This window comes from Nicotiana sylvestris, chromosome 2, assembly GCF_000393655.2.
Source record: "Nicotiana sylvestris chromosome 2, ASM39365v2, whole genome shotgun sequence".
Taxonomy (NCBI): Eukaryota; Viridiplantae; Streptophyta; class Magnoliopsida; order Solanales; family Solanaceae; genus Nicotiana; species Nicotiana sylvestris.
The window spans coordinates 49,826,543-49,851,283 of NC_091058.1; the positions used below are offsets into that span (position 1 = coordinate 49,826,543).

Consider the following 24,741-nt stretch of genomic DNA (forward strand, 5'->3'; position numbering starts at 1 on the left):
GGGATGATCTGATTACGGCATTAGTAACTTTCTGGGACCCTGTTCACAATGTTTTTCGTTTCTCTGACTTCGAGCTTACTCCTACATTAGAGGAGGTAGCTGGCTATGTTGGTTTTGACGGAAGTTTAAGAAATCAAAGCTTGATATTCACAAAGGCTCCTTCAATACATCGATTCTTCGGTCTTCTGAACATCAGCAGTCAAATCAGGAAAAGCAATGTCATCAATGGATGTTGTTCCTTCAACTTTTTGTATTCCAGGTTTGGAAAGTCAGATGGGTTCGAAATTCATGAGAAAGGCCTTACTAATAAGCAAAACAAAGACACTTGGCAGATGCACCGTCGATTTGCTTTCATGGTGGCTTTTCTAGGAGTCATGGTCTTCCCAAATAAAGAGCGAACAATTGATATTCGCACCGCAAAAATTGTGCAAATCCTCACCACTAAAGAAAATCACACCCTTGTCCCCATCATTCTATCAGATATTTATCGGGCTTTGACTTTATGCAAATCAGGAGCGAAGGTTTTCGAAGGATGCAAAATTTTGTTGCAAATGTGGGTGATTGAACATCTCCAACAACAACCCAAGATCATACAGTATGGGTCGAACAAAGCTAATTGCATCGAGAGCTATGAGGAAAGAACAAAAAATTATCAAGCTCCAGAAGGGATAGAAGCATGGGTATCTCATCTAAAGGCTTTAACGGCAAATCAAATTGAATGGACTCTGGGATGGCTCCCGATGAGAGAAGTAATACATATGTCAACCTCAAATAGTTATCTACTACTATTGGGATTGAGAAGCATTCAGCCGTATGCACCACTAAGAGTCCTAAGGCAACTAGGGAGATATCAAATAGTTCCTGATGAGGAAGATTTGAGTATGCAAGTAATCGAATTACACCCAGAAGCCACTATTCCCGAAGCTTTACTTCAGCAAATGTGGAATGGGTGCCGATACTTGAAAAGTGATACTCAAGTCCTAGACACTACCAAGGGTGAGATAAATCCTGGATATGCAAGATGGTTCGAAAAGCGGTCTCGCGTGGATGATGTACCAGAACCTGAGCTAAAAAGGCCAACAAAAAGACCCCATGTTCAAAACTTTAATGATAAAATCTAAGAGCGGTTGATCTGGGGAGAAAAAGAAAAAGGGTACAAAGCCACTATCCATGCCCTAAAAGAAAATCTAAGAAACCTCAGTTTAGAGAAAGATTTGCAAGAACAAGAAGCCAAAGGCGAGAAAAAGAGTCTAGCTTGTGAGAATGAAAATCTTCATGCTCGATTCCAAAAAATGAAAAGAGTCTCTGAAACGCCAAAGAGGAGCTGGAAGGATCAAAAAACCATCCCCAATATCTTCGAAAAAATGCAAGATTATGATTCCATTCTTGCGGAAAACTAAAGGGCATTGAGCAAAGCAAAAGAAACGATCCAACAATTAAACGAAGAAGCCAGATCTAACAAAGAACGCCAAGATAGGCAATCCGAAAAAGACAAGGCTCAATTCAAGAAAGAAAAAGACTATTGGATGCGATCAGAAGACCAGCTTCGTGCACAACTAGAAGAAGCAAGAAGATGGAACAGAGAATATCAACAAGCAGACCTCGACAGGGAAAGATCGCAGGCAAGATTAGAGCAGGCCAGACTCCGAGCTCTATTAGAATCAGCTTTAGATCGTGAAAATCGTGTCAGAGACATAGCCACCACTCGTCAGCAGCAATTGCAAGACCAAGACCAACGTCTCCAAGGTTTCAGGGCACAAATCCACGACCTGGCAGTCTTCACATCTCAAAGTTATGTAAACTGCCAAGGAATGGATTATGAAAGGTTTACAGAGCATGCGCCCACTTTTGCTCGTCATCTAGCAATGGAGTTGGAAAGGATGTATCGTACGCTGGGAGGCCATCCAGGTCAAGCCCCACATTGAGCAGATAATCCAATATTAGAGAACAAAAGTGGAAAGTGGGGCATGTTGTGAGATGTTATGAATTGTATCTTTTATTTTGATTTAAGTGTGTGTATTTCAAGCTATTTTCTTAAAATTTTCAAATGTAATTCCATCTTTGTGTAATTAATAAAAGTGATTGCCTTCAGTCCAAACTACGCAAGGTCTGATTCATGTGAGACATGATACGTAGGCAATCTTTAAGATTCGACCACCACGATAAAGATATATATAGTAAATAAAAGCGAATGACAATTTTTCAATTTCAAGAAAGCTGGGACGACACAAGCAACCGAGCGAATGCATAATAGAAAGGGATTATTTGTCTAGGAGCATTGCATCTCAACGTGTGATTATATATGTGTTAAACTCTCAAAACTAACAAGTTTGTTCATTTTCAGAATTCAAGCAGTTAGTTTCTCTAAAGAGTATACTGGCATATTATCACTATCACACAAGATCAAAAGGACCAATACCCGAAAGTATGTCTATCCCAGATGTTGACACAAGTATGGAGATAGAAGAGATGGATGTCGGGAAAATGAAAGAAGAAATGCTTAAGCTCAAGCAGCAAATGGCAGAAATGTACCAAGCTTGGTCTACAGGACAGTTACCCCCATCTTACCCAAATAACCCTGCTCCATCAATGACCCAAACTCAGGATAATATCACCACTGAATTATCCCCAAGTTTCCCCATTTATCAGCACTACCGAGGCACCACCTCTCAGACACCACAGTCTCCACCTCCAAAACCAGTTCCCGTACCTTCCTCCACCTATGACTCCTGTTTTCGTAGCACCTCCCCCTGCTACATTTCACAAATCTCCTAGTGAGCCTACATTTCAGGCCCAAGACAACCAATATTACCCCCCGGAGCCCACCTTCAAAGCCTCCGAAATCAATTCAACTGCTCCTCGGTTTGATCTCCCAACCGAAATTGACAAGCCAGCCAAAAATGCTGAACAAGAAGAGATGTTCAGGAAGGTCAAAAGTCTAGAACAGTCGTTCCGAGACATGCGGGGATTAGGTGGGCAAGTCAGTGTAGCATACAAAGATTTATGCTTATTCCCTAATGTACAATTGCCATTTGGCTTCAAGATGCCCAAATTTGACCTATACAGCGGGCACGGCGACCCAGTAGCCCACTTAAGGGGTTTCTGTAGCAAGATGCGAGGAGCTGGGGGAAAGGATGAATTATTGATGGCTTACTTCAGTCAAAGTCTAAGCGGATCAGCTTTGGAGTGGTATACACGCCAGGACCATGGAAGATGGTACACCTGGGATGACCTGGCACAGGCATTCGCATACCATTTCCAATACAATCTGGAAATCATCCCAGATCGGTTATCTTTGACCAAATTTGAGAAGAAACACAATGAGAGTTTCAGAGAGTATGGTTTTCGGTGGAGAGAACAGGCAGCAAGAGTAGATCCTCCTATGAAGGAGAGCGAAATGGTAGACTACTTCCTCCAAGCCTTGGAACCGACTTACTATGCCCATTTGGTTTCAGCGGTTGGGAAATCATTCAACGAAGTAGTGAAGATGGGAGGTATGGTGGAAGAAGGCCTCAAGACAAATAAAATCATGAGCTATTCAGCAATTAAGGCAACTACTCAAGCTATCCAAGGCGGGGTAGGAGGAATCGGAAGAAAGAAAAGGGAGGAAGCAGCCGTAGTTGATTCAGGAATTTGGCCGGGACCCAGAGGTTCACCGCTTTACTATAATCAACAACGACCTCGCCCATCAGCTTACCACCATGATTCGTCCCAACACTACTATCACCCTTCAGAGCCTCATTTTGCCATTAACCATGCTCAAGCATACAATCAGCCACCTGTTCACACCAATTGGCGTGCTCCTGTCACACCAAATACTTACCCACGAGCCTATCCCGGACCAGGTTTTAGGCCTAGGCCAGCATTCAGGGGAGAAAGGGAACAGAAAAAGAAAACTTACACTCCATTGGGAGAGTCTTACACTAGTCTGTTCCACAGGCTGAGACAGCTAGACATGCTGAGACCAATACAATCCAAACTACCCAATCCTCCACCAAAGAATCTGGATTACACCATTAGCTGTGAATATTGCTCCGGTGCACCAGGCCATGATACGGAGAAATGTTGGCATTTGAAAAATGCAATACAAGAGCTGATTGATACTAATAAAATCGAGGTTCAAACCCCCGAAGCTCCAAATATCAATAGAAATCCAATGCCAGCCCATCAAGAGGCTAACATGATAGAAATCATACAAGCTGATGGAGAGACAAAGAAGCCGTCACAAACTGTCATGATGATCAAAACTCATGAAACCAAGCCAGATAAGCAGTTAATGGAGGAGAAGCCGGTGTCTAAGCAGAACAAAAATGGTGATGAACCGTCTATGATAGTCGATGAGGGATCATCGAGCAAAGTTGCCGCAAAACAAGAAAGGCCGAAAGTGATAGTACCAGGGGTTGCTAACAAACCCATTGTATTCGTGGAAGGAGCCCGTACAGATCGGGTTATTGTTGCACCTGTAATCCAGCTGCCGGTCATCAATAACAAAGCCATCCCATGGAACTATGAACGGGTGACTGTAATGTACAAGGGCAAAGAAATCAAGGAAGAAGTGTGCGAGGTGCAAGGCTTGACACGTTCGGGAAGATGTTTTACTCCCGAAGAGCTGAGAAAAACTAAAAACAATCCAATGCCAACAAAGAGAGCTGTGACGGAAGAAGAGGCGGAGGAGTTTTTAAGAAAAATGAAACTCCATGATTATTCTGTTGTGGATCAATTAAAGAAGACCCCCGCTCAAATTTCATTGTTGTCATTACTGATCCATTCAGAGGAACACCGTCTGGCGTTGATGAAAATCCTAAATGAAGCTCATGTTCCTGAAAAGATCTCTGTAAATCATTTGGGCAAAATAGCCAACAGAATCTTTGAAACAAACAGAATTACATTTGCTGATGATGAATTACCTGTGGAAGGTACCGAGCACAACAGAGCTCTTTACCTCACCGTGAAATGTGAAAACTCCGTAGTAACCCGGGTATTGGTTGACAATGGGTCCAGTGCAAACATATGCCCTCTCTCCACTTTAAACAAATTAAAAATTAAAGAGGAGAGGATCCAGAAGAATAGTATCTGCGTACGAGGATTTGACGGTGGAAGCAGAGATTCATTTGGCGACATAGTGTTGGAACTAACTATAGGGCCAGTTGAATTCACAATGGAATTCCAAGTGTTGGACATATCTGTTTCTTACAACTTGTTATTGGGTCGACCATGGATCCATGCTGCTAAAGCAGTCCCGTCAACACTACATCAGGCTGTCAAGTTTGAATGGGATCATCAAGAAGTAGTCGTGTATGGAGAAGAAAGTTTAAATGCTCACAGCAGTACCATTGTACCGGTCGAGGGAATAGAAAATGACCAGGGACCATGGGTATACCAAGTGACAAACACATTGTCGATAGAGAAAATTTCAGAAGGGAAATACCTTCCGAATCCAAGGATATCCTCTGCATCAGTCATGGTAGCTTATGAAATGCTGAAGAATGGCTTTATACCCGGCAAAGGTCTGGGCTTATCTTTGCAAGGAATTGTACAACCAGTATCTCTCCCCGAGAACTGGGGAACATTCGGTTTAGGGTTCACACCTACCACCAATGACGTGATAAGGGCCAGGAAGCTGAAACACCAAGCATGGGTTCTTCCAAAACCAGTCCCACATCTGTCAAAGTCTTTTGTCAAGACCGGTGCTAAAAATCGCCCGATAACAACAATTCCTAAATCCCGGGTCAATCCTGAGGAGGAATTAATTGAAAGGTTCGAGAAATTGTTTAGTGATGTGAATATGCTGGAAGACGGAGAAGGGTGTAGCAACGCAGAAGTTCAATTCGTTGGACCAAAAACAAAGCTCAATAATTGGAAAGCCACTCCTCTCCCAATTCGAAAGGAGTCTTGGTAGTTTATTTTGATTTTCTTTCAGTTTGTTTGGGATATTTCAAGGTTGTAATCCCAAAGTTTATCTTACAGTTGGTTTGAAGTGTGCAAAACCTTGTTATCTTTCATTATCCAATAAAAAGCAGTTTCCTTTTTATTATCATTCCTAATAGCTTTCTTTTCTTTTTCTTCTTTTCTATACAGTTCTTTTTACGCTGGCTCTAGTGATATGGCATGCATGAGGAATCTTCAGCCCAGTCTTAAAAATCAATCTGGTTCTGAAGTAATAATTCAAGAAATATATTGTGATTACGAATCAGAATATGATGAAGATGAGGGTTTTGAAGAGATTAGTAAAGAGTTAATTCACTTTGAGGAAAAAATCAAACCTAACTTGAGTGATACCGAGGACATCAATATAGGGGACACGAGTAATATCCGAGAAACTAAAATAAGTGTCCATCTCGAACCAAAGATCCGAGAAGAGTTAATTAAAGCACTCATAGAATTCAAAGATGTTTTTGCATGGTCATATGACGACATGCCGGGCTTGAGCACTGATTTAGTGGTCCACAAATTGCCCACCGATCCAACGGTGCCTCCTGTCAAGCAGAGGCTGAGAAAATTCAAGCCTGATATGAGTATGAGAATTAAGGAAGAAATCACCAAACAATTGGAAGCAAAGGTCATTCGAGTCACTCGATATCCTATTTGGTTAGCTAATGTCGTTCCTGTGCCAAAGAAAGACGGCAAAATTAGAGTATGCGTCGACTATCGCAATCTCAACAAAGCAAGTCCAAAGGATAATTTCCCATTACCCAATATCCATATTTTGATCGACAATTGTGCCAAGCATGATATAGGATCTTTCGTGGATTGTTATGCCGGATATCATCAAATTCTAATGGATGAAGAAGATGCAGAAAAGACGGCATTCATCACACCATGGGGAACTTATTGCTACCGGGTAATGCCATTCGGTTTAAAAAACGCCGGAGCAACCTATATGAGAGCAATGACCACAGTGTTTCATGATATGATACACAAGGAGATTGAGGTATACGTGGACGATGTGATCATAAAATCAAAACATCAGGCCAACCACGTTGGGGATTTGAGGAAGTTCTTCTTAAGACTTCGCAGGTACAACCTCAAGCTTAACCCTGCCAAGTGTGCATTTGGAGTTCCATCTGGAAAGTTATTGGGATTCATAGTCAGTCGATGAGGCATCGAGCTAGACCCATCAAAGATCAAAGCCATCCAAGAACTACCACCCCCAAGAAACAAAACTGAAGTAATGAGTTTGTTGGGAAGGTTAAATTATATCAGCAGGTTTATTGCTCAGCTCACAACAACTTGTGAGCCAATTTTCAAATTGTTGAAAAAGGATGCTGCGGTCAAATGGACTGATGAGTGTCAAGAAGCGTTCGATAAGATAAAAGGGTACTTGTCGAAACCACCCGTGTTGGTCCCGCCAGAGCCAGGAAGACCTTTGATTCTTTACTTAACGGTCTTGGAGAATTCATTTGGTTGTGTATTGGGGCAACATGACCTCACGGGCAGAAAAGAACAGGCCATCTACTACCTTAGCAAGAAGTTCACAGCTTATGAGGTTAAGTATACTCATCTGGAAAAGACATGTTGCGCCCTAACATGGGTAGCTCAAAAATTGAAACACTATTTGTCATCCTACACCACTTACCTCATTTCTCGGTTGGATCCATTGAAATACATTTTTCAAAAGCCTATGCCAACAGGAAGACTTGCAAAGTGGCAGATATTGCTCACAGAATTCGACATCATCTATGTGACTCGAACTGCAATGAAGGCTCAAGCACTGGCCGATCATTTAGCCAAAAACCCGGTCGATGAGGAATATGAGCCGTTGAAGACTTATTTTCCTGATGAGGAAACAATGCATATCGACGAGGTGGAGCAAATTGAAAAACCTGGCTGGAAACTTTTCTTTGATGGAGCTGCTAACATGAAAGGAGTCGGAATAGGAGCTGTAATCATTTCTGAAACAGGGCATCACTATCCTGTTACGGCTCAACTACGATTTTATTGCACCAATAATATGGCTGAATATGAAGCTTGCATTTTGGGGTTAAGGCTAGCCGCCGATATGGGTATCCGAGAAATCTTAGTCATGGGAGATTCGGATCTTTTGGTACATCAAATTCAAGGAGAATGGGAAACCCGAGACTTGAAGCTCATCCCATACCGGCAATGTCTACATGATCTTTGTCAGCGGTTTCAATCAGTGGAATTCCAACATATTCCAAGAATCCATAATGAGGTTGCCGATGCATTGGCTACCCTAGCATCAATGTTGCACCATCCGGACAAAGCTTATGTAGATCCAATACATATTCAAGTCCACGATCAGCACGCTTATTGCAATATGGTTGAAGAAGAATTTGATGGTGAACCATGGTTCCACGACATCAAGGAGTATATCAGGATGGGGATATATCCCGCACAAGCCACAGGAGATCAAAAGAGGACCATTAGGCGATTAGCAAATGGATTCTTCTTAAGCGGAGGAGTTTTGTATAAAAGAACACCAGATCTTGGATTATTAAGATGCATAGATGCCAGACAAGCTACAACTGTCATGTCTGAAGTACATTCAGGAGTTTGCGGACCCCACATGAGTGGATATGTGTTGGCAAAGAAAATCCTCCGAGCTGGTTACTATTGGCTTACCATGGAGAGAGATTGTATCAGTTTTGTACGCAAGTGTCATCAATGCCAAATACACGGAGATTTGATTCATTCTCCACCATCCGAGTTGCACACAATGTCGGCACCATGGCCTTTCGTTGCTTGGGGCATGGATGTGATTGGACCAATTGAGCCGGCAGCATCCAATGGACACAGATTCATTCTGGTAGCTATTGATTATTTTACCAAATGGGTTGAGGCCAAGACATTCAAATCAGTGACCAAGAAAGCTGTGGTCGATTTTGTCCACTCAAATATCATATGTCGATTCGGAATCCCGAAGGTGATCATCACAGATAACGGTGCTAATCTTAACAGCAACTTAATGAAAGAAGTATGTCAACAGTTTAAGATTACACATCGTAACTCTACCCCATATCGGCCCAAGGCGAATGGAGCAGTAGAAGCAGCCAACAAAAACATAAAGAAGATACTTCGGAAAATGGTAGAAGGTTCAAAACAATGGCATGAAAAATTACCATTTGCATTATTGGGATACCGCACTACTGTTCGCACTTCAGTAGGAGCAACTCCTTATTTGTTGGTATACGGCACTGAAGCAGTAATTCCTGCAGAAATTGAGATTCCTTCCCTTCGGATCATCGCCGAAGCAAAGATTGATGATGATGAATGGGTCAAAACCCGTCTAGAACAGTTAAACTTGATTGACGAAAAACGATTGACCGCAGTATGCCATGGTCAATTATATCAAAGAAGAATAGAAAGAGCATACAACAAAAAGGTGCGTCCCCGGAAGTTTGAAGTAGGTCAGCATGTGCTGAAACGTATTCTTCCACATCAGGTTGAAGCAAAAGGCAAATTTGCCCCGAATTGGCAAGGACCATTCATTGTGACCAGAGTATTATCGAATGGTGCACTATGTTTAACAGATATTGAAGGCAAATGCATAGATATGGCGATCAATTCTGACGCGGTAAAGAGATATTATGCATAACTTTTTGAATGTTTGTATTTAGCACTATTTCGAAGATTGAAATGACAAAGGCAATTTATTCTGCTATCCAAACACTATACCATTTGCTTCCCCTTTGAGCCATACTTGTTTCTTTCCTACCCTCTCTTGGAATCAATAAAATAAAAAAAAATAATAAAAAAAAAGAGATCAAAATCTTCACTATTATGTAGTGAACTACGTTTGACCTGATTCCTCAAAGAAGGATACGTAGGCGCCTCACGGCTCGGTCATAAGGTGCACCACATGCACAATGTGCACGGAAAAGAAATATTAAGAGACCCCAATCAAGAAACTGGGGCAGGAATTGTGTCGGAAATAAGAAAAGATTCCAAGAGTTGTAATCTTAAACCCATACCAAAGCTATTTAGCTTTTAATACCTCTTTCATTTCTAACCCTATACCAAAAAAGACCTTTCGATCAATCTTAGAAAATGCTGAGGCAAGCAAATAAAGTGGTTCATAACACTCTGGTACAAACAAGGAAAGAAAGTAAAAATGAGAGAGTCTTATAGGTGAAAACCCACACGGGTACCATAAGGAGACGGAAGTTGAGAGAAAAATAAAATGAGAGAGTCTTATAGGTGAAAACCCACACGGGCACCATAAGGCAACGGAAGTTGAGAGAAAAGTAAAATGAGAGAGTCTTATAGGTGAAAATCCACACAGGCACCATAAGGCGAAAAGGAAGTGAAGAAGTGAAAAATGAGGAAAATTTATTGGTGAAAACTCCTTGAGACAATTGAAAGGAGATTGATTAAAAGACTGGGTTGATTAATCCGAAATACATACCCTGATCATTGGTGCCAGTAATTCCAATCAGATAAGTCCTTTATTCCTTTTCCAACAGTCATCCAAAAAATTGGATTTTTCTTTTCATTCTATAATTGTTGAAATCAGCGTATTTCGTTACTAATAATCTTACTTTCTCCGAGCTCTGAGATAAGTTTTATTCCAAACAAATAAGAAGGAGTGTCAAGGTATACTACCAAGATTCAAGGTTACAAAATACAGCCACGAAAGGTAGGAGATAAAATATGGGTGTAAGAAAGGTAAAATCAAAAATGGATCAGCAAAATCAGAAGGGGCATATGATTACAGTTAAAAAGTTTTGAAGGAAAACATACAGAGGGGAATCCTATAGTCAAGGATCAATTACAAAGACAAAACAGTCTTTTCAACTATTCCAAGGCAATAAAGAGAGACGAAGAGAAGCATCACCATCGGCAAGAATACCACATCAAACCACCCTGCTTTAAACTAACGAAATTTTTCTTTGATTTAAAACAGGGGCAAATACAATATTTGTGTCAGGAAATACCTGGTAAGAAGAAATCAGGCGTCCACCTGGAGAATGAGGATGAGAAAAGAAGAGGTCAGGCATCCACCTGGAGAATGAGGATGAAGAAAATTGAAGAAGTCAGGCGTCCACCTGGAGAATGAGGATGAGAATTAAAGAAGTCAGGCGTCCACCTGGAGAATGAGGATGAGAAAAGAAGAAGTCAGGCGTCCACCTGGAGAATGAGGATAAAAAATTAAAGAAAAAGTCAGACGTCCACCTGGAGAATGAGGATGAAGAAAATTAAAGAAGTCAGGCGTCCACCTGGAGAATGAGGATGAGAAAAGAAGAAGTCAGGCGTCCACCTGGAGAATGAGGATGAGAAAAAGAGGAAGTCAGGCGTCCACCTGGAGAATGAGGATGAGAAAAGAAGAAGTCAGGCGGCCACCAGGAGAATGAGGATAAAGAATTAAAGAAGTCAGGCGTCCACCTGGAGAATGAGGATGAGAATTAAAGAAGTCAGGCGTCCACCTGGAGAATGAGGATGAAGAATTAAAGAAGTCAGGCGTCCACCTGGAGAATGAGGATGAAGAATTGAAGAAGTCAGGCATCCACCTGGAGAATGAGGATGAGAAAAAGAAGTCAGGCGTCCACCTGGAGAATGAGGATAAAGAATTAAAGAAGAGGTCAGGCGTCCACCTGGAGAATGAGGATGAAGAAAATTGAAGAAGTCAGGCGTCCACCTGGAGAATGAGGATGAGAATTAAAGAGGTCAGACGTCCACCTGGAGAATGAGGATGAAGAAAATTGAAGAAGTCAGGCGTCCACCTGGAGAATGAGGATGAGAATTAAAGAAGTCAGGCGTCCACCTGGAGAATGAGGATGAAAAATCGAAGAAGAAATCAGGCACCCACCTGGAGAACAAGGGAAAACAGTTGAAATATCAGAAGTCAGGCGTCCACCTGGAGAACAAGGAAAAGCACCAAAACTGGGGCAGAAGATTTTCTGCCATGGTCGAAAATTTTCTCGGAAGAACGAGGAAATCAATTCAAGACGATACATTTCAAGATCAAGTCAGAGGACAATAAAACAGAGGGTTACAATAGGAATCCCCAGCAGGAAACAATAAAATTCCCCGGCACCGAGAAACGGAAGGTTGCAACAAGAGGTCACAGCACAAACTCAAGTGCATGTGTCAAAAAGAAGAAAATCACCGGAAAAAATGCAAGCAAACAAGAAAGCAAGGCAACAAGAAAAATTGCAGTATAGCTTAGCTTCTTGTTTTCATTTAAGCACGGTGTAACAAAGAGATCAGTAAGCAGTAGTAATAGCATGCAACAACAGTAACATTGCAGTCCAACGGTAGTCCCAGCTACCAAAATTTCCCGAACTACATTGACCTGATTCCTGTTTAGCCCAGGATATGTAGGAAACCTTTGAAGCAAAGGTTCGGTCAAATCTTTTTCAAAAAATGCTTCAACGGAGTACTCGGATGGGCAAAAATCGCTCGCTTTATCTTTGCACGAAAACCCTTCGTGTCTTCGGGCAAAGAGGGGCAGCTGTAAGCACGTGATTTTTGCCCTATATGAGAATTACTCCCAAAAAATTCAAAAATAAAGTAATTTTTCTTGGTGTGCAATTTTGTGATGTTTTGTGATATTTTGAATAATTATTTGTATTTATCTGTGCATGTTTATTTGCTAAATTAATAAAAAATACAAAAATATGTCGCATTTTGCATATAGGATTTAATTCTACAATTGTTAGTAATTAAATTTGTTTTACAAAAATTAAAAATTACAAAAATAGGCATCGTTTGCATTTTTAGCATTTAATGTCCAAATATACAATTTTATGCTTAATTAATACTTAATTGTGCGTTAATTGTTATTGGGAGTTAATTTGTGCTTTTATAACTTAATTTAGTTCTTAATAATAGTTTAAGTATTTTTATAATTTAGTTTTAGAAAAATAAAAGAAGAAAAGAGAGCGAAAATATAAAGAAAGTCGGAATTAGGCCTCTTCTTCAATTTCAAGCCATAGGCCCAAAAAATGGCCCAATCTTCCCTACGACCCAGTCCATTTCGAACTGGGTCGACCCAGTCCATAACCCAACTCCCCCTCTTCATTTTCATTTTTTTTCATTTTTACAAAACAAAAACAAAACAAAACAAAAAGAAAAAACCAAAAACCCTAAAAAACCTAAGAAACACCTCCGCCCCCCTCCCTTTGCTTCATCTTCTCCAACCTCCAACTCCCAACCTCAAGCAGCCATGGCTGTTCCTCCCCCCCACACAGCCGGCCAAGCTTCCAAGTAAACCCCACTCCACGTTCGTCACGTCGACCTCCCCGTTGCATCGCCGGAAAACCCTCAATCAAAGAAGAAAAAATATCAAACCCACCGCTGCCCGCTTCATCCCCGTCGTCACTGAGTTTCGCCATCAACATCCATGGCTGACCAGCACCAGCATCACGTCCAAACCCCCACCAAACACCACTGTTACACCCAGTCGCTTGGCCCGTCGACCCTACTGTTCCGTCGCCTCCTTCCACTGTTACACCCAGTCGCTTCCATGGCCAAGCTCATCGTCGACCAGCTGCTCAGGTTGCTGCGTCCTTCTCCTTCGATGTCCTTAAGCCGAACAAGTCGACGCCACTGTGTCACGCTGCTGCCCATGTCCAGCTGCGACGAGCGTCCATGGCTACTCCAAGCTCGCGCTACTGCTTTTGTCTCTCGCTGCTGCCCTTGTTTCTCAACCCATCGCCATGTTTGTTGCTTTTTCTTGCTGCCTCTGCGTCGTCCATGGCTTCCCGAACTGCTGCTCCATTTTCTCCATAAGCTGCTGAACGCAGCAGCAGTAGACGACCAGCTGCTGCCCGTGTCCAGCTGCGACGAGCAGCCATGGCTGTCCGCGACGCTGCCGCTGCTCCTCCTTCCTCCGCCGCTGCTTCTACTTCTTCTTCGTCTTCGTCGTCCTTCGTTCGAGCTTTGGTCGAGGCTTGGACAGATTTGTTTACAATCAAAGTTCGTCGTTGATTCATCTCCGGTTAGTTGTTTTTGAGTTTTATTTTTGTTCATATTTTGTTTGATATTTTCCGGATCCAAAATCGTTAAATGATTTAATCCTTGTTTTGTTCGTTGTTCATCTTTGAAATAATTTTCTATTGTGTTCATGTTGTTTGTTAAATTAATTTTCAGATTTCAAAATAGAAGTTTAATTAGTTGTTTTCATGTTTATTTCATGTTTGTATTATTGTTTAAGTAAGTATTTGTTAGTTTGATGTTTGTTAGATTCAAATTGAAATTTAATCAACTATTTCTTCAATTTGTTTCATGTGTTTATGTATTGTTAGAAATTGTTAATATTGTTAAGTTCAAGTTTAAGTTCATAATTGTTTCTTCGTCGATCTTGTTATTTGTTTAAAGAATTTAGTTGTATTAAAGGAATATATTGTTTTAATCGTTTAATCCGTCATGTTTGTTGTCTTAAAATAGATTCATTCATGTTCATACTTTGTTTGGATGATCTTGAATCCGAATTTTGTATAGTTTGATTTCTTGTTTACCATTTATGATTATTGCTTGAATTGTTCTCATAATCTTGTTTAAAGTTTAATATAAGAATTGTTTGTTGTAATGTTGTTAGAGTTGATTTTAAGTTCAATATGATTGAATTTAGAAATCTTCATACTTTGTTTGTTGTTGTTGTTGAATCCGAAAATAGGATTGTTTGTTGCTAAAATATTGTTCAATCAAATTTTAGTTGTTCTTTGTTGTTCAATTCGTGTTCATGTGATTTGTTGTTGAAATGTTGTTAAAATCGTGTTCATGTGATATTGTTGTTATGATGTTCATCCATGTTCATATTGTTGTTTGAACATTGTTAGAAATTGATCATATTGTCTATATTTTGGTTAAGTTTGATTAATTGATGTGTTATAGCTGATGGGTAGTTTGGTAAATTTGTAATACGTTCAGGGGTAGTTTGGTAATTTCAGTAAGGTCGGAAGGGGTAGTTTAGGAATTGTACATTTTGAAATTGTTTATTTGAAGCATGGGGGACAAAATGAAATGGGGTGGGTTGTGATATGATTATTTAATATAAAGGGGGGACAAGATTTAAATTAAAGGGGAATCTTGCATTATTTTAAATAAAGCATGGGGGACAAAATATAATGGGGTGGTGTGATATGTTTATTTAATGTAATGGGGATGAGTGGAAGGATAATGGGTTGGGTAAAGAAAAAGTATTGATTTAATTGATTAAAAGATTTATGGGATGTGATTATATATATGTGAAGTCTTGAACACAAGAAGGAGAAGAACAAGAAATACAGAGAGAGAAATAGGGAGAGAGATACGAAAAAAAATACACACACAGATAGAGAGAAAAATTCCGAAAAATATTTAAGCTTTCAAAATAAAAATAAAACTAAAAAAATCTACTGCTTTCTTTCTTTGTTTGAAATTAGTATTAATGGTTGTTGTTTCATTTAAAGCTTAAAGCTTTTGTTTTTGGGATTACTACTCCACCGGTCTGTTACTGGGTTGTTACTGTTGCTGGGCAGTTGTTGCTATTGTACTGTTATTATTGCTGCTGATTCTCATCATCATTTTCTTTTGCTTCCAATATCAGGTACATATCTGAAAATTCATGTCATGAAAAGCTTCAACATGGCAAGTAAATGAAGTTTGATTATAAGGATGTTTTCTACTTATTTAAATTTTATTAGTTTAAGTTTCAGTTTTGTTTTAGTTGGTTAATATAGTATTAAATCAATTGGTAGATTAGTTCTCTTTCTTAATAACAAATGGCTTAGTTATTTTAGGAACGCGATCAACTCATTTCTTTTAATATATGAAATAATGTCAATGATTTTTTACAAAATATAGAGTTAGTGTTTGCAAATATTCGCATAGGCAGAATATAAGAATTGGTTTATTTATCTCAAACCCAATCTTCGTAAGCAAAATTAACCAAACAATTATAACCTCGGACTAAAAACAAGTGGTGTAAAAGAAGGATGAGATTTATAGATTGTAACTTTTTAAGTCAAAAAATGTGTAAATAGCGTTTGCTCCAAATATAACAATGAAAATTCTTGAAAAAATATTACTTCATTTATTAAATCAATTGTTTTCCTAAGTTTTATACGCAATTCGCTTTTTGGGTAGATAAATATTGTATTTACCATAAAATGGTAGTATTAATCACACGTTGTTTATTTTTATTTTATTTTTATTTTACTCTTTAAACTCATGGTTTTTGAGGAATATAATTCACACGTAAAAAATATAATTTGCGGTCAACACTTAATGAATTGTGAATTCTTTTCAAGGAATTTAGAGGCATCTCAAATAGTGATTTCTCATGACTCTTACATTTAAAATAGATGGATGCAATAAACATTTGTAGAGAATTTATATTACTGTCAAGAATATTTGCATAATTAAGGATGCGTTCGCATGACTTGATTATACTTCTAAAGGCGATTCGAATTATGCGTTCGCGCAACTTCGAGCAAATTTTTAATAAAAAAGGGGTTCCTCGGAGATCATCAATATTAATTTCATATAACTCGAGATGTGCGGTTCAATATTTAATTATACAAGAGCGACGAACGTTCTTAATTTTATTTTTAGCACAATTTCGAACTTAAGTCTTTTTTTTTATATATAATAAAAAATTTCGAAAAAGAATAATAATTATTATATTATCATTGTGTATACGTACGCGTGACACGATTTTCACGTTAAAAAATATTAATATATAAAACGAATACACGTACGCGTGATTCGATTCGAAGAAGAGTCTTTAATTATAAACAATCTAAATAGAAGCGGTAATAATAAAATCATGCAATAAAAATGTATTTAACAAATCAAAATAATCAAGCCAAATATAACAGTTGAGCGACCGTGCTAGAACCACGGAACTCGGGAATGCCTAACACCTTCTCCCGGGTTAACAGAATTCCTTATCCGGATTTCTGGTTCGCAGAATAATAAACAGAGTCATATTCTCCTCGATTCAGGGATTAAAATTGGTGACTTGGGACGCCTTAAAATTCCCAGGTGGCGACTCTGAAACAAACAAACAAATCCCGTTTCGACTGTCCTTTAATTGGAGAAAACTCCCCACGCGCCCCGCGGGCGCGGCAAAAAGGAGGTGTGACATTAGTTTCGGAACAGAGTTAGGACGAGAGGGATTCAAAGAAAAGTAAACAAAGGACAAGAAAGTGAATTTAAGGAGATGTGTCCCTTTCGGGGAGGAAAGAAGGACTTATCTGGAGTGCATGCAGACTTCAATAGACATGACATGCTTCTTGGACTGGATACCCGATCTGCACAACTATCCAACTTCTCATAAACCCATTACGACCCATGTTTTAAAACCGAGAAACCTTGCCAGGACTCTTTCAGTGCCAATAGTGGTGAGGGATTTCTTCTTCTCGATCAACGGCGCCCTTTGTGGGTTTTCGCCAATCGACCTCTCTCATTTCTCTTCTCATTGTCGCCTTATAGTACTCTTTACAAGTTTCACTAACAAGACTCTCTCGTTTCAATTTCTCTGCTCACCATCGCCTTACGGTGCCCGTATGTTTTTACCAATAAGACTCTCTCATTTTATTTCCTTTATCTTGATTGCATCGGGTTCAAACAACTGCATTCTCCGATTTTGAACACCTTTTAACGCATTATCGAAAGGACTTGAACAAGGTTTGGGTCAAAAAGAATTTGGATCAAATTACAACTTTAGAACCGTTCAGGCGGGATTATCGTCGAACCATTATAATATCTGCCCCAGTTTCATTTTTGGGGGAAATTGGATTTTGTTTTAGTGTGACTAAACCCTAGAGAGAGGCTGCCTACATATCATTTCGGAATCAAGTCGAACATAGTTCAGGAAAACATTTTATTTTGTTATTTTTCTTTTCTTTTTCTTTTTCTTTTGTTTTGATGATGATTTTTTACAAACGTCTTCAGGTTCCAAAGAGGGTAATGAAAGAACTCAAAGGTTTAGCAAAGGATTAGAGTGTTTGGGGTAGCGAGAATGAAAGCCTTCATCATTCCAAACGGATAATGTTGTTGTTGCAGAAAGACTAGACATAATACCTTTTGACTGCGTCTGCATTTACAACTGTTTCAGGGTCATTTCCTTTGGTCTCCAGGTACAACGCCCCTTTTGGCAATAATTTTCTGATAATGTATGGTCCCTTCCAGTTAGGAGAGAACTTTCCTTTTGCTTCCTAATGGTGGGGGAGAATACGCCTCAAAACGAGTTGCCCCACTTCAAAGTTCCTAGGACGCACCTTCTTGTTGTAGGTACGGGCTATTCTTTGTTGATACAACTGCCCGTGGCAGACTACGGCCATTCGCTTTTCATCATTTAGGGTTAACTGTTCTAGACGGGTTTTAACCCACTCACTATCCTCAATTCAGCTTCAACAATAATCCGAAGAGAAGGGATTTCAACTTCTGCGGGTATCACCGCTTCATTGCCATAAATCAAAAGATATGGGGTTGCTCCGACTAATGTGCGCACAGTAGTGCGGTATCCCAATAATGCAAACGGAAACTTTTCATGCCATTTCCTAGAACTTTGGATCATCTTTCTCAAAATCTTTTTGATGTTCTTGTTTGCTGCTTTGACAACACTGTTGGCTTTGGGCCGATAAGGAGTAGAATTTCGATGCATGATTTTAAACTGTTCACATATCTCCCCCATCAGGTGATTTTCAAGTTTGGAGCATTATCCGTAATGATAGTTGCAGGAATACCAAAACGGCAAATGAGATTGGAGTGCACGAAGTCTACCACAACTTTCTTGGTGACGGATTTGAGAGTAATTGCTTCAACCCACTTTGTGAAGTAGTCGATAGCGACCAATATAAATCTATGCCCATTTGAAGCTTTTGGCTCGATCGACCCAATGACGTCCATACCCTAGGCAACAAATGGCCAAGGTGCTGACATGGGATGCAGTTCTGTAGGCGGTGCATGAATCAAGTCACCGTGCACCTGACACTGATGATATTTTCGAACGAAACTGAAGCAATCTTTTTCCATAGTCATCCAGTAATAGCCCGCTCGGAGGATTTTCTTTGCCAAAACGTACCCATTCATGTGAGGTCCACACACTCCTGCACGCACTTCATATATGATTCTTCCGGCCTCTTCAACGTCAACGCATCTTAACAAATTGAGATTCGGAGTCCTTTTGTACAAGCCCTCACCGCTCAAGAATAAATCGCTTACAAGCCGTCTAATGGTTCTCTTTTGATCTCCATTGGATTGCTCAGGATATTCTTTCATTTTTAGAGATCTCTTGATATCATGATACGATGGTTGAACATTTGGTTCCATCTCAGCCATATTGCAGTAACCATGTCTTTCTCCGATTTGGATTTCTAACGGGTCAATGTGGAGATTGCCTGGATATGGCAACATCGAGGCTAGAGTAGCGAGTACATCGGCTAACTCATTGTGAAAACAAGGAATGTACCTGAATTCAACTGACTTGAACCGCTTGCTAAGATTTTCCACGTGTTGTTTGTAAGGAATAAGCTTGACATCCCGGGTTTCCCATTCATCCTGAGCTTGTCGGATAATCAAGTCCGAATTTCCCATGACCAATAGTTCTTCAACATCTTGGTCGATTGCCATATTCATACCCATAATGGAGGCTTCATACTCGATAGTATTGTTTGTGCAGAAAAGCCGAAGTCGGGTTGTGGCTGGATAGTGTTGACCCGTAGGTGAGATCAATTGCCCCAATTCCGATGCCTTTTGCGTTCACAGCTCCATCGAAGAACATTTTCCAAGCATTGGTGTCTTCTGATATTACCTCAACTGAATTGACCTCCTCATCCAGGAAGTAAGTATACAAGGGCTGATATTCATCGTCAACAGGGTTTTCAGCTAGGTGATCCGCTAGAGCCTGGGCTTTCATTGCCGTGCGGGTGACATAGACTTTGTCAAATTCAGTGAGCAAGATCTGCCATTTTGCTAACCTCCCTGTGGGCATCGGCTTCTGGAATATGTACTTTAAAGGATCCAGCCTGGTGATGAGGTAAGTGGTGTAGGCCAACAGGTAATGCCTAAGTTTTTGAGCGACCCAAGTTAAGGCGCAACAGGTCCTTTCCAACAAGGTATATTTAGCTTCATAGCTTGTGAACTTTTTACTCAAATAGTATATTGCCTGCTCTTTCTTCCCGGTCACATCATGTTGCCTGAGGATACAGCCGAAAGAATTCTCCAAGACTGTCAAATACAAAAACAAAGGTCTTCCAGGTTCGGGAGGGACTAAGACCAGCAGATTCGACAAATATTCTTTGATTTTGTCAAAGGCCTCTTGACACTCGTCTGTCCATTTAATTGTTGCATTTTTCTTCAACAGCTTGAAGATGGGCTCATATGTGGAAGTCAACTGAGTAATGATCAGCTTATGTAATTTAACCTTCCCAGCAGGCTCATAACCTCTTTCTTGGTTTTCGGAGGAGGCAAATCCCGAATAGACTTTATTTTCGTTGGATCTAACTCGGTGCCCCTCCGACTGACTATAAATCCCAAGAGTTTGCCAGACGGAACCCCAAATGCACATTTAGCCGGATTCAGCTTCAAATCATACTTACGCAGCCGCTCAAAAAACTTTCTCAGGTCTCGAACATGGTCGTCCTGTGTTCTTGTCATCCACATACACCTCGATTTCTTGGTGCATCATATCGTGAAAAATGGCAATCATGACTCTCATGTAAGTTGTCCCGGCATTCTTCAGACCAAAAGGCATGACCCTGTAGCAATAGGTGCCCCACGATGTTGTAAATATTGTCTTTTCTGCATCTTCCTCATCCATTAAGACTTGATGATACCCAACATAACAATCCACGAAAGATTGTACCTCATGTTTGGCACAGTTGTCAACGAGGATGTGGATGTTTGGCAAAGGGAAGTTGTCCTTGGGACATGCTTTGTTCAGATCTCGGTAGTCGACACACACTCGAGTCTTCCTATCTTTCTTTGGCACGGGAACCACATTGGCTAGCCAGGTGGTGTATCGGACCACTCAGATCACCCCTGCCTTCAACTGTTTTGTGAATTCTTCCTTGATTTTGTCATTGATATCAGTTTTGAACTTTCTTTGCTTTTGCTGGATAGGGGGATAATCAGGGTAAGTCGGAAACTTGTAGACCACCAAATCGACACTTAATCCTGGCATGTCATCGTATGACCAAGCAAACACATCTTTGAACTCAAACAAAAGTTTGATCAATGCATCCCTATTTTTTCATCTGTGTGAATGCTTATCTTGGTTTCTTTGACTTCTCCGGAACTACCCAAATTAACCCCATGTGGGTAATTTCATACAACATGTGGGTTTCATACAACATCTGCCTCATAGCCCCACGAATCTCTTCAATTTCTTCGGCCATGACGGCCTGATCTTCTTCTTCTTCATTGTACTTGGGCCTGACGAAGGTTTCGAACAGATGCGGGATCGGCTGAGGCAAGATCCAGTCGTTGTTCTTTCGCTTATTTGTCCATGTTTCATCAGTTAGTGTGGCTTGGAAACCCATACCAAAGAACTTCTCGCTAGTAGCCAGAGTGATAGGTTTCGTGATTCCTTGCAATGATGTCCCGAGCCCCTTCCCGGGTTTATAACCATGCCTGATCATTTCCTTGGCAACCACAATTGACGCATTTGAGAGAAAGGGTTAAGGACAAGGGCTTCCTTCTTCACATTGGTCTGCGACCACTTCCTCGAAATCTTGATAAACTATATGTTCACTTCCTTCCCTAGCTTCGAGACACGGGATTGATGGGTCCTGGTAAATCGACTGCTCGTCCTCTCCGTGGACTGCAATCTCCTGACTTCATATTCAAATTTCACCATCTGGTGGAGAGTGGAAGGTACAGCCCCTGCTGCATGAATCCAAGGTCTTCCTAAGAGGAAATTGTAAGAAGTATCCATGTGTAGGACCTGAAAGGTCACCTCGAAATCCATAGGACCAATAGTCAAGATCAGATCGATCTCACCTATAGTGTCTCTTTTGATACCATCAAAGGCATAAACACAAACGTTGTTAGGCCTGATCCTCTTAGTCCCAATCTCCATTCTTTGCAAAGTTGAGAGGGGGCAGATATCCACCCCGGATCCACCATCTAGCATGACCCTTTTCACATAGTATCCCTCACATTTAACTGTCATATGGAGGGCTTTGTTGTGGGCGGCCCCTTTCGGGGGCGAATCATTATTGCTGAAGGAGATCTGATTGATTGCAAATAATCTTTCTGCCATCCTTTCTAGTTGCTCAACAGTAGTTTCAATTGGGACATAGGCTTCATTAAGGGTTTTTATCAACACCTTCTGATGCTCGATTGATTTCATTAACAGAGACAACAAAGAGACCTGAGCAGGAGACTTTCGGAGTTGGTCAACTATCTCATAGTCCACAGTTTTCATTTTCCTAAAGAACTCTTCTACTTCTTCGGCACTAACTGGCTTCTTGAGTGGGAAAGGTTCTTCGTGGCATTATTCACTTTCTCCATATTGAGGTATTTCTTAGCCAGGTTAATTTCATTTGCTTCTCCCAAGACTTCTTTTCCTTTGTAGGTCACTACCGCCTTGTTATAATTCCATGGGACGGTAGTAGGATCTGTCATAGGCCTCTGCAGTGCGCGGCCAATAACCACGGGCTCATTCAAACTTGGTGAAATTACTAGCCCCTGTACCACATAGGTCCCTTTAGTCACATACATCCCTTGTTCAGCTCAAACCTTCTTAGAGGGCTCAATGACATTTGTTCTTTCTTGTGACCTCGGGGAACATAAAGAATGGCATCATTTGAGGGCGCTGCCCCAGTTTTGGTTTCCACTTTCTTTTCTGTATTTTGAGGGGTGAGTTTACTCTTTTTCTCCCCCTTGTCTTCTTTTGCGATAGCCTTTGGCTTCTTTCCAACATCAGCGATTGCAATTATGGCTTTCAAAGCAAGATCAAACTCCTTATATTCGCAAATCATTCCAATAACCGGTCTGTTATTATGAGCTGGTAATGGATTGTTGGTCACATTAGCAATGTCTTCGTCCTTTAGCACCATCCTCTTTTATTCTATGAGATTTTTCAACAGCCCTTTTCCGGGTCCAACAGTCATCTGTATCATGCCCTTCCGCTCCCGAATAGTAAGCACATCGAGTACCGGCTTTGTAGGAGGGCGACTTTGGGTTCTGCCTGGTTTGGGGTACGGGATACAACAGATCCATCTGGACAAGTTTATGGAAAAGGATAGAATATGACTCACCAATGGGCATGAAGTTTGCCATCCTGGGTGGTTTCGGGGCACAGGCATTGTAGGGGGAGTTATTTTGTGGAGGTTGGGGATTATACTGAGCTTGGCGAGGAGGTTGATTTCTGGGAAATCCAGCTCGGTTTTAGTTGAACTATTGTTGTGGCCTAACATAGGGCTGGGCATTCATCACTGCGTATGGCTGAGGAACCATAGCATAGGCCACATCCTGATGGGGATAGTAATGTTGTGGGGTTCTTGCAGGGAAGTAAGGTCTGGGTAGATGGGGTTTTCTTACACTTGAAGTTGCCATTGCCACTTCTTCCTCCTTCTTTCAATTCGCTACACCTCCAGACCTGCCTTGAATTGCTTGGGAGGTAGCCCTTATAGCATATTGACTCAATATGCGCCCTATTTTTAGACCATTCTCGACCATTTCACCAATTTTGATGGCCTCGACAAATGGTTTCCCAATCGCGGACATCATATTCTGAAAATAATTAGCCTCTTGGGCTTGAAGAAAAACACTAACCATCTCTGTTTCATCCATTGGAGGCTTGACTCTGGGTGCTTGTTCATTCCATTTGACAGCATACTCTCGGAAGCTTTCCACGGACTTCTTCTTGAGATTCGACAACGAATTCCTATCAGGAGCTATGTCGATGTTATACTGAAATTGCCTAACAAAATCCCGAGCCAGATCATCCCAAATATGCCAACGAGATATATCCTGATCCATGTACCATTCAGAAGCAATGCCGACCAAGCTTTCTCTAAAATAAACCATGAGAAGCTCCTTTTTTCCACCTGCTCCTCTCAGTTGATTGCAGTACCACTTAAGGTGGGCTATGGGATCCCTATGCCTGCCATGCTTTTCAAACTTTGGGGTTTTGAAACCCAGGGGTAAATGCACGTGCGGTAACATACACAGATCAACATAGGATACGCTCTTTTGCCCACTCAAGCCCTGCATATTTTTTAGACTCTGCTCCATGCTACTCATTTTTCGGGTAATCTCCTCTTGTTCAGGGTTCTTTGTGGTTTTCCCCTGTCCCCGGTAAACTCATACCTGGGTGGCTGAGGGTAAGCATTGGTAGTGAACTGGGCAGGTTCCGGTGGGAAGGATGGTACTTGGAAGGTGAAAGATGATGGATCAAAACTAGGCCTGGGCAAAGTGGGTTGTGCCGTGGCCGAACAAGGTGGCGCAGTGAATATGTTGGAGGTCGTGCCTGAAATCAACACCTGGGGGCGAATCTCAGAAGGTGTTCCAGCAAAGTGGGATGATATTGTAGGATATCCAAGTGGGGTGTTCGGATAACTTATTGGGACGTTGGAAGTCCCACTTGCCCTAGGAAGTAACTCAGGGAATCCAGGTATCGCACTCAGTGGCTCTCTGCCATTGGATCAGGCGTCCCACATTTCCATCATGCTGAGACGCAGAATTCTGTTTTCCTCGGCAGTTGCTGACTCGGAAGTTGGGATGACTGAGATCGGGCTATCCTCCAAGATAGGAACTGTTGGCAGATGACTTTTCGACAACATTCTACACTTCCTTTTTATCTTGTAAAGTACGGATGTGAAGCCAGATTACCACAAAACCAAA

The 24,741-nt window shown here is 41.0% G+C and overlaps 1 protein-coding gene across 1 annotated transcript; it reads right to left on the bottom strand.

The window, feature by feature from the left end:
* Positions 1–23,472: 23,472 nt before the first annotated feature.
* On the bottom strand, positions 23,473–24,141 carry LOC138884900 (uncharacterized). Its single transcript, XM_070165764.1, has one exon. The coding sequence runs from the start codon at positions 24,139–24,141 to the stop codon at positions 23,473–23,475; it is 669 nt and encodes a 222-aa protein (XP_070021865.1).
* Positions 24,142–24,741: the final 600 nt, after the last annotated feature.

Excerpts from the sequence above, each read along its gene's own strand:
- LOC138884900 (XM_070165764.1), bottom strand. The coding sequence starts at position 24,141 with ATGAGTAGCATGGAGCAGAGTCTAAAAAATATGCAGGGCTTGAGTGGG.